General features: G+C 51.7%; 3 protein-coding genes across 7 annotated transcripts; 1 reads left to right on the top strand and 2 right to left on the bottom strand.

Annotated features, from left to right (window-relative positions):
• Positions 1-1,088: 1,088 nt before the first annotated feature.
• Hypk (huntingtin interacting protein K) lies at positions 1,089-4,118 on the bottom strand. Of its 3 annotated transcripts, XM_087207474.1 has the most exons (5): positions 3,211-4,118; positions 1,998-2,245; positions 1,726-1,781; positions 1,400-1,503; positions 1,089-1,245 (listed from the first exon to the last, which is right to left on the bottom strand). In XM_087207474.1, the coding sequence occupies exons 2-5, from the start codon at positions 2,157-2,159 to the stop codon at positions 1,136-1,138; spliced, it is 432 nt and encodes a 143-aa protein (XP_087063600.1). In that variant the 5' UTR covers positions 2,160-2,245; positions 3,211-4,118; the 3' UTR covers positions 1,089-1,135. The 3 variants fall into 3 exon arrangements, with proteins under 3 accessions (XP_087063600.1, XP_021097428.2, XP_087063602.1); XM_021241769.2 differs by lacking the exon at positions 3,211-4,118 and having other exon boundaries at positions 1,400-1,451; positions 1,998-2,253; XM_087207476.1 differs by lacking the exons at positions 1,089-1,245; positions 3,211-4,118 and having other exon boundaries at positions 1,392-1,503; positions 1,998-2,293.
• On the top strand, positions 2,257-7,995 carry Serinc4 (serine incorporator 4). The gene is given in 14 exon segments (XM_087207294.1): positions 2,257-2,310; positions 2,932-3,220; positions 3,313-3,381; positions 4,106-4,256; positions 4,474-4,508; positions 4,511-4,543; positions 4,546-4,643; positions 4,645-4,688; positions 5,084-5,282; positions 6,184-6,291; positions 6,293-6,336; positions 6,338-6,382; positions 6,550-6,577; positions 6,579-7,995. Coding segments are annotated over 14 exon segments (1,392 nt in total). The 3' UTR covers positions 6,774-7,995.
• On the bottom strand, positions 7,681-9,399 carry Serf2 (small EDRK-rich factor 2). 3 transcript variants are annotated; one of them, XM_013078448.3, is made up of 3 exons: positions 9,282-9,399; positions 8,649-8,757; positions 7,681-8,040 (listed from the first exon to the last, which is right to left on the bottom strand). In XM_013078448.3, the coding sequence occupies exons 1-3, from the start codon at positions 9,286-9,288 to the stop codon at positions 7,755-7,757; spliced, it is 402 nt and encodes a 133-aa protein (XP_012933902.1). In that variant the 5' UTR covers positions 9,289-9,399; the 3' UTR covers positions 7,681-7,754. The 3 variants fall into 3 exon arrangements, with proteins under 3 accessions (XP_012933902.1, XP_004861761.1, XP_021097427.1); XM_004861704.4 differs by having other exon boundaries at positions 7,681-8,017; positions 9,282-9,375; XM_021241768.2 differs by having other exon boundaries at positions 7,681-8,017; positions 9,094-9,303.

Genomic DNA, 9,399 nt, shown 5'->3' on the forward strand with positions numbered 1-9,399 from the left:
GTGTCCTGTTTATTTCACTTGAGTATGGCCTCAATATGCAACAATGGATCACACTTGTTTGTCTACTCTGAGGAAAGTAATTAACCAGGCTTTTGCATACTTACTAGCTCATCAATTCTTACAACTTATCAGGTAGGCATTTCATACAAAACAAACTCAGCAAGTGTGGCCTGGCCAAAAGTGATCAACATTCACAGCAAAATTACTGTCTTCTCTCAACAGGAAATAGAATATAGAATGTGTTACGGTACAGAATTCAAATCTTTCATATATCAATTCTCCCTGCCTCTCATTTAATTAAGTTTAAAAATAACCTTTGGCTGGGCACAGTGGTGCACACTTGTAATCCCAGAACTAGGGAGGCTGAGAAAGGAGGATTGCTGTGAGTTTGAGGATAGCCTGGGCTTCACAGTGAGCTCAAGATAAGGCTAAATAAACTACATAGCAAGATCCTCCAAAAAAAAAAAGAGAGGGAGAGAAAGAAAATTAAAAATAACCTTTGAGCCAGGCAAGGCAGTGCACACCTGGAATTGCAGGTTTAACTTTTTTGGTACCGGGGATCAAACTCAGGACCTTGCGCTTTCGAGGCAGGTGTCGGTGGGAACACTGAGCTACATCCCTGGCCCTTGAATTGCAGGTTTAAGCCTCCCCGGGTGCCTTAGGGAGACCTTGTCTCAAAATGAAAAAAAAGAACCAGCAATGTACCTCAGTGTCTTTGATATACATATTATTGCCATGTTCCCAAGTCTAGCATTAACTCTGGTGCCCTACGGACTGGCTGGCAACCTGTATCTATTCACTGTGGCTCATAGGAAGGTGCTGGCTTTTCAACTGTTCCTAAGGTATCGTGGAGACACAGGTCATTGGGTGCAGTAACTCTGGTGAGACTTCAAAAGTACTCTGAACACAGCTGAAGGCCAGACTCATATCTAGAATGTGCATCTGGACACAAAGGACCTTTCCATAATGAACACAGGTTTAGTAAGAGTTGTGGGAGGAAGGAGCATTTAAGTTACTTACTCTCCAACATATAAATTCCTACAACAAAATATATAAAGCATTTGATCTAAATAAACAAAACTGCAAAAGAAAATGAAAAAAATCTTTATTGCAATAAGTTAGCACAGGAGTCCTGTCAGAAAGCACGAATCAGTTGGTTAGGGCAATGAGTGCCTCCACCACATTGCCCATGTGTTCCCGCAAGCTCCTTTCCGCAGCTGCTCGGGAGATCTCCATCTCTGTCATCTGCAAGACAAGGATCCACCACGTTACCTCGGCCTCCTTTCTGGCATTAATGTGCCACCAAACTTCTGACTCCATCTATATAAGCAAACAATCCAAAGTAAACAAAACAACCTCCCCTGCACATGAACTATTTATTAAAAGCTCTGCTACTCACTATCAACTCCAGATCTTCCTTCTTGATAGTGACCTTTGCCAGTTCTTTCTCCCTGCAAAATGTTATGTACATCAGTCCTCATATTCCACCTCCACAAGTTCTTGCTGCCTTGCAAGTAAGCGAATCTTGATGAACAAAGAATTTCAACTAACATCCTTGTGCTTCCCCCTGGAGGCTGTAAGCGGCAGGTATCACCAGGAGGCGCTGCTTACATTAACAAGTCGTAAACCCCCATCTGCGGGAATTGGGGAGAGGTCAGAAACGGACAAAGGCCTAACAATGGCCTATACTTCTGTTAAGGGCTGGAACAGGGTCTGGAGACTTACCGCTCCTGTCGGGCCTTCTGCTCCCGGGACCGCCTGTCTCCGATGACGGACATGGCCTACGGAAACACAGGTCTCGTCACCACGCTTCTGCTCACAACTTCTGATCACGCAACAGCCGGTCCCTGGCGGCTCTTCGCACACTCGGACCACGCGTCAGCACATCTCCACCAGGCTAGTCCTGGAGCAGCGGTCCTCCTGCCCCCGGGCCCTGGGACCCGCACCCCAGCCAGAGCGCGGGCTTCCAGACAGCGCAGACGCTCCTGCAACCTCACCGTCTCCAAGTTGGAGCTCTGGATCTCCTTCTCTTCCGCATAGTCGGTGACTCGCTCCAGGTCCGCCGCACCGCTGTCATGCTTCCGCGGCTTCTCCGGGGGCCGCTCCGGGCAGCTGGTCTCGGTTTCCAACTCCAGCTCCACGTCTCCCTCGGTGGCCATGTCTATCTCGCCCCGCCCAGCCGCGCTGTCGGCAACTTCCGGGGCTTCACTTCCGCCCGGGCAGGGGCGGGGCCGAGTTCTAGAAGCTTCAGCGAGGATGACGGCGCTTGAGCAGTGCAGCGTTTTCCGCAAGGCCTCCCCGCCCCGCGCTGTCCCCGCTCCAGACCACCCTGGCCTTCCCAGCTCACCTAGGGGAGCTTCCCCCAGACACACCAGGGAATTCGTCCAGCCGGACCAAGTGCTAACCCTAAACCCATTAGGACCTAATTCCGGCCGCTGTGCAAACCCCCTCCGGGAAACCACCCGCAGGGGCAGCTGTCCCGGGAGCGTGGGCAGCAGTGGCCGCCTCGTCAGCTCCCCAGCTGGCGGCCCTAGGCCTGATGGGGCAACGACAGCGAGCGCAGGGCTGGGCTGACACCGCAGAAGACGGGCAGCACGGTGCGTGCTGTGAGGGAGCTTGGCGAACGGGTCTAAACGCTCCCTAACGTGAGGGCCGCCTCGCGAGCGGGGAACATGAAGTGGCTGAGGCTGCCGAGCAGCACCTGCAGGGGCCGGTGAAGCCAGAGCTCCTCCACTGCCCTGCCGGTTCTGGGCCAGATGTTTAGCTAGGGGAAGGCTGACAGCTCAAGCTTGCGCTTAAGCCCTTAGGTCGGACGTGGCCCTGTGGATCCTTGAGTGGACGGAAGAGGAAGGGAATTCGGCCTCCTAAGTTAACCAGGCAGCCATTAATGTGCACCTGTCCTCCGCTAATCTCCACCTGGCTGCCCTGTAGCTTACTGTCCCCAGGGGTCCGGCTCTGCGCCTGCTCCTTGTACCAGCTACTGCCACTGCAGCTGGCCCTGCGTCTACTCGATGCCACCAGGTCTACATTCTCTGCTTAGGAACCTCAGCAGTCTGGAGCTGCCTCCTGCTGTCAGGGACAATGGTGGAAAGGCCCCGGGGCAAGGGGACAGGGTCAGGTGGGAGGGGCGGGTTGCAAGGTGGAAATGGAACCAGGAGACACCGGACAGAGAGGATTCAGATGGGGCAGGAGGCGCAGGAGGGGCCGTACCTCTGCAGGCACTGAGGCCGGTCTCGCACACGCCCTCCAGATCCAGAGGCTCTCAGCGCCGTGCGCCCGCCTCTCTGACCGCTCTGCCTGTCCTGGGCTTAGTGGTTCTGGGGCTGTTTACCGAGCATGTGCAGGAATGGCCACGCCACCAGCCCGAAGGCACAGGTGCAGGTTGGTGTGTACTCTCGGTGGGGAGGGAACAGGGCAAAGCACACATGAGCTGGGTAATGGAAATTCTGGCTGAAGCAACAGCACTGTGAAAGACAGAAAACAGGTTTAAGTCCCTGCTTCCGTTGTACTTGCTGTACTCACTATGTTGACCATGAACCAGACATTTATCCTCGGGGTACCCAGGGCAGAAAGAACAATGAAGTTATTATATGCAAGCTCTCGGTAAAAGGGAACACACTGCCTAGATGGTATTTAGGTTTCTTGAGTGACAATGTGAAATAAAAGTGCAATGGGCCTGTTCCCAGACCCATTCGCTTGACCTTTGTTCTCCTTTCCTTGTAGCTCTTTTCTGTCTTCTTTCCTCATTTCTGTGCTTTCCTTCCCCCTCACCTTTGTCTTGTCAGTTGGGGTTTTTGCTTTTTGTTTTTGTAGTACTGGAGACTGGGCCTCGCACATGCTAAGCAAGCACTCTACCACTGAGCCCTTTTTGAGCAGGGTCTTGCTGAGTTCATCAGGCTGGCCTCAAGCGTGTGGTCTTGCCTCAGTCTCCTGAGCAGCATGTGATTACTACAGGTGTGTTCCACTCTATTGGGCTGAGTCTGGTTCTGTCGCTATCCAGCTTCTGGCTCAAGCTGGTGTGCCTTCTGCATTCTTGATGAACATCTCTTTCCAAGTCATCTCACACCTCTATCAGAAGGAATAGTTAAAGGGCTTGCAACGTAAGAGTGGGCAGGAAGAGCGGCAGCAACATATGTAACAGCTACTGGTGCCCACCTTGCAGCCTGGCATTACATTGGCATTTGTGGTGGCTTCACATTCATTCTACTGCAGCTAGTGTTTATCACAGCCTTTTCACACTCCTGCAACAAGAACTGGTAAGGGGCACACAACCCTGAAAGCTCTTCCAAGGGAGGCTGTCCAGCACTACAGGATGGAAGTTGGCTGAGCAAAGGGCATGGCCAGTTGTTGGTAACAGTTTCCCACTGAGCAGTGTCAAAAAGTTCAGGAGTGTGGTAACTGACTAATCACGTCCATCAACAATGGGTATGACCAAAGAGCTGGAGCTTCAAGCCATTTCCCCCACCTCCTCAGGCAAGCAGGTATACCCCAAGACTTCAGCTGGTCCCTACTGTACTGCTGGCCAGCCTGCAATTCTACAGCATGTGGGTGTGGGAGCTGTGCTTCTGTTCTGCCACTACACACGGCCAGCCAGCTGCCTGCCCAACAAGATGCTGCTCAGTCTGCACCTCTGCTTTTGTGGCCCTCCTCTCCTTCCCCTCCATCGCTTCCTGCATCCGCCGGACTGGGTACACAGCCTAAGTCAGCAATGGCAAACATTTCAGAGCTTTCAATGAGACAAACAGCCTGCTGTGGCAGGTGTGGTTTGCCACCAATGCCCTAAGGCATTCTAAGTTTGGGAAGCCTTTCAGCAAATGTCACTGGGCTTTCTAACCTCAATTATCTAATAAAAGAATCTCTGTTTTCCCCAAGGGACGGGGAGGCAAAAGTGCAGGTGGGGGTGAGAGTACAGAAAATCACCACCTAAATAAAATAATGATACCTATTCTCCCCAGAGCAACCCCACAAATGGCCTTCTAACAACAGGCTTCTGTCATCAGCTGCTATACCACATATCTGACCTATATTCTAGACAATGTACAGCTTTCCTGCAAATACCCAACTCCCTATTCTAAATATTTCTCTTTCTCCTCCCCAGTACTCAAGGACAGACTCACACCATGGGCCTGCCTGGCCCAAGCAGAATGGAACACCAAACACCAGATACCTCACTAGCAGTGTGGAGTGCTGGCAGCATGTATGCTTGTGTGCTGTTTGCTTGGTGTGTAAAGATACCACCAGAAGGGATGATGTCCAGGACCAGGAGGGCCGGTCAGGAGAATGTCTAGGACCATGGTTCATTTAAACTTTAGAGTAAGACTAGAAGAAAGGCTCCCAATGAACAGGGACAATTCCTAAAAATAGCACTTTGTCAGAGGATCCCTATTAGATGATGGGGGTGGGGAGAATGACCTGAGAATTTAAAATTTGTAGATTTTAGGGCCTTCACATGAAGAGATTCCTAAACCTTTGCTGAAAGGGGGCTCAGGGAACACAGTACCCTCCTGAGGATTACAAGTGTGGACTAATCAACAATAAATGCCCCCAAACAACCCTTACTATTTGACTCAACCAGCTTTAGAACTTTTTTCTCAGCACTGGGCTCTTGTGGATCATCAAGGTTTACAGCTGTGTTCCAGGTGAGGCTTAAGAGCTCAATGGTCCCAACACCCTCCCCTCCAACACACACAAAGACACACACACCCACACCCTACCAACCTCTACCCACAATGCTCAGATGCTAGCTATTACCTTTTATTGAGTACCCACAATGTGCTAGGCACTGTGCTAGATAATTTACATACATATTCTCATTTAATTTAGTCCTCACAACAACCCTGTGAGGTAGGTATTTGCTCCATTTTACAAATGGAGAGGCATAAAAGATTAAACATCTTACCAAAATTTGCATAGCCAGTTATATGCTGGAGCTAGAATTTGAACCCAGGTGTGCCTCCACTTCTTACACTAGACAAATCTTTTCAAAGAGGAGTTTCCTACGTCAACACTCTCCGGGTTCCTTAGAAGCCATTCTGTAACATGCTGTCTTGTTTTGCAGAAGCCCTCACTCTGTTTCTGCTGCCCCCAAACAGTGGAGCCAGAGGACAGTGTCAAGTGATGAGTCTTTAGAACTGGTAGGACTCTGTATAGAGCGCCAAAGAGCCCTCAAGAGGCTAAATGAAAATAGGTGGGGAGGAAGGAAGCAACACTGCTTTCCACCAGCCCTCCCTTCTCTCCAGAGCAAAGCAGGGCAGCCAGACAGCTGACCAAGAAACCCCACCAGCCAGCTCCTCCAGTCCGAGACCAGCATCTCTCCTACAGCTATTCTGCCTTCCACTCTGTCTTCCTTGCTTGTCATGGTTACCCTTACCAACTGTTTCAGGTAGGAGCCAAGTGGCCTTGAGATAGTCTCCTGAAATCCTGACTATTTAAGGGGAAGAACAATTCAAGGCCACTCTAAGAGTTCTCGGGTGAGTCTGCCGTGATTGTGGGGTACATAAGGACAATCTAAGGTCCCACATATTCTCTACTCAGTCTTTGGTTCCACAGTTATAAGGAAGCAGACCTAGAAAAGACATTCGTTCACCAAGGGTAACCAGACTACCTTCTGGGTCAAGACTGTCTCATGCTGGGCCTGTGTCCTCCTCTACCTGGGAATGCTACTGGCATCACTGTTGGTCCTCCATCCAAGAGCCCCAGCCACCTCTTCAAGTAACACTGCCATTGCTTTAGTATTGCCAGACAACAGCCCCTCACACCTTTTTTTTCAATAAACTGGGATATACCCCCTGTTCAGCCTACTTTAATATTCCAAGGATATAAAAGGGAGTTACCTCACCTTAGGCTTAAATCAATACTACGGCTGAACTGAAACTCTAACGCCCTGGGCAGTTTCTGATTCACTGCAGCTTCTGTTTACATCTTCATCATAGTCCAAAAGCCTAACTCCCAAATCAGCAGCTCAGGAACCACTGATGATCTGAGCAGACAGTGTGGCACCAGCCCTTTCCTGGCTCCTAAACTGGAGGTGGGGTTGGGGAGAGACCAACAGGGACTGAAGACTTGGATCTGTCCTTGCAGATAAAAAAGAAAATAAGCTGTACAACTCTGGGCACAAGGGTAGAAGCCCAGAACCACAGAACAAATGAGGGCACAGCAAGAAAGGAATACAGAAGCTACCCCAGGTTTTAACCCTGATCTTAAGGTCAAAGTAAGCCAGACGACAAATAACCACCCTCATTCCAGGATGAATGACAGAACAGAAGAGAATGTGACACCTGAGAGCAGCCGACCATGGAAACTCAGGGAGCAGCAGGGGTTGTTTTTTTGGCCAACTTTCAAGCAGACAAACTGAGGAAAAATAAAGAAGAGAGGAGGTATAAACTTAGGTTTTGGTGCCTTCCCTCTTTGGCCCTCACCTCCATCCTTGGGATGGTGTTCAAAGTCTGGGTTGGCGACAAAAATCACAAAAAAGAAATCTCTTTGGTTCTCAGAGGAATCTTCTAACACATAACCAGAGTACTCTGTCATAGTACAGGCTTCTCTGTGATGTTCACTCATTGAAGTCTACATAACCACAATCTCTTTAGGAGTCTAAAGAGCTCTCCCCTTATGATGGGAAAGGACAGTCACTCTTCCATCCCCATCCCCCCAAGTCCCCAGTCAAACCAGGCGCTCAAGGAATTACAAAGCTACTTTTAATACTTTGGGGTTTGCCCCACAGGAGTAAAAAACACTGGGAAGGGGTAACCTCTTCACCCCCAGGAGTGGCCCAGGGGGAGAGAGGCTACCTGAGGGGAAGGAAGCACAAAAGGGACCCGCTGCAGACTCAGGGCAAAGGGAGTGCCATCAGTGTTGGGACCTGTGACCACTACAGGAGGAAACTTGAGCATGGTGGGACTGGCTCCAGGCACACAGGCGAAGGGCAAGAGGGTTGGACACGAAGCCACAAAGCTACTTGGGTTCCTCCTTCTTCTCGTTTGCCTTTTTCTGCTTCTGCTGCATGATCTCCGAGTCCCTGAGGGTAGAGATGATGGGGCACTGGGAGGTACCAGAGGGCAAAAAGGACAAGATGCAGGGGGATGAAGGGCACAAAGGACAAGATGGAAGTGGATGGGACAAAGTTCAGCATGTGACTGCTGTATTCCCACCCTATGAGAACAAGAGAAACAGCTGAGGCTCAAAAGGCAATCAGTCCCCATCTGGCTGTTGCCCAAGGGGTCAAAGTCTGGCCATGTAAGGTCCAACGCTCACTACTCTGTGCTGAGTACCACACCCAGCAATACTATTGAGAAAATCGGGAGAAGGGAGGAGAAATGAACTACAAGAAGGGCCAAAAGTACTGACTATCATAAGCACAACTGTACTTGAAATGTGAAGCTCCCTGCCCTTGCTCTTAAGGTCACACCCAGGGGCACTCAGAAATCAGACCGAGGGCAGGCATCCATCCCAGTCCCTTCCTGTAAGACTATGACCTAACAATTTGAAGGGTGGGGAGGAAATAAAACCTTAGAGGAAGCAATGCACTCTGCCCCTCACGACTAGTTCAGTGTTAAGCCCTGAGGTCGCGCTCTTTCCTAGTCCAACCCTTGGTCTACCCCAGGTCTCCCGTCCAGTCCCGTCCCCTCCCCTCCCCTCCCTGGGGCTACCTCTGCTTGCGGGCTGCAGCAGAAAGCCCGTCATCTCGGCGTTTCCCCTTAACCGAGTCGCTCTGCTTTTTCATATTCTTCTGGCGGGCAAGCTCACGCTGGTTACCGCCTAAAGAGAAAGGGTGAAAAGTGAGACGGCGGGCCGCTCTCGACACACGGCGGCGACCCGTCCCAAACTGAAGCTCGGTACCCGCCCGTCTAGGGGGAGGGGAGGACAGAGCGAGGCTCCCCGGGGCAGGTCGGAACCCTGGGCAAAAGGAGGGCGGCCCGGCCAAGATGCCCCTGGAGGCGTGTTCCGAGTTCTGGGGCGGTGTGGGGTCCCGCCAGCCCGTACGGAGTGTGCCGCGGGTCCCCAAGAGAGATGGGAGGGCTGGAGCCAGAAGCTCGTGTCCTAACACGGGCACGGGGCCCCACAGCGCCAGAGGTCCTGAAGGCCACGACTAACGGTGGGGGGGTCGGGAGAGGGCGACGGGCAGAGGCTCGATTTCCGGGCTCCGAGCGTGAGGGCAATTGCACAGCGCTCCCAGAAGAAGGTCTTGCTAGGAAAACTAAGACGAGGCCAAGGCGGGGGACTCGGCGGTCGAGACTAAGATGAACGGAAAGAAAAGGGCGAAAAGGGGCTTCAGTGCTCACGGGTCATGGCGACGGCAGCGGCTCCGGCCTGCCTCCGTTGCGTCCCCTCGTTCCGTCCGACGTCGCAGGCCCCGCCCCTTCTCGAAACGTAACTAAGGCGTCCTTCTCCTCCCCGCCC

Source organism: Heterocephalus glaber, unplaced genomic scaffold (genome assembly GCF_053883595.1).
Source record: "Heterocephalus glaber isolate CG9 unplaced genomic scaffold, H.glaber_assembly_v1.0 deba00000809, whole genome shotgun sequence".
In the NCBI taxonomy this organism is placed as follows: Eukaryota; Metazoa; Chordata; class Mammalia; order Rodentia; family Bathyergidae; genus Heterocephalus; species Heterocephalus glaber.

Excerpts from the sequence above, each read along its gene's own strand:
- Hypk (XM_087207474.1), bottom strand. The coding sequence starts at position 2,159 with ATGGCCACCGAGGGAGACGTGGAGCTGGAGTTGGAAACCGAGACCAGC. Across the intron at positions 1,504-1,725 it reads CAGAAGGCCCGACAGGAGCG|CAAGAACTTGTGGAGGTGGA; the intron begins GTAAGTCTCCAG and ends CTTGCAAGGCAG. Across the intron at positions 1,246-1,399 it reads AGGAAGATCTGGAGTTGATA|ATGACAGAGATGGAGATCTC; the intron begins GTGAGTAGCAGA and ends CTTGTCTTGCAG.
- Serf2 (XM_013078448.3), bottom strand. Across the intron at positions 8,041-8,648 it reads GCTGCAGCCCGCAAGCAGAG|TGCCCCATCATCTCTACCCT; the intron begins GTAGCCCCAGGG and ends GGTACCTCCCAG.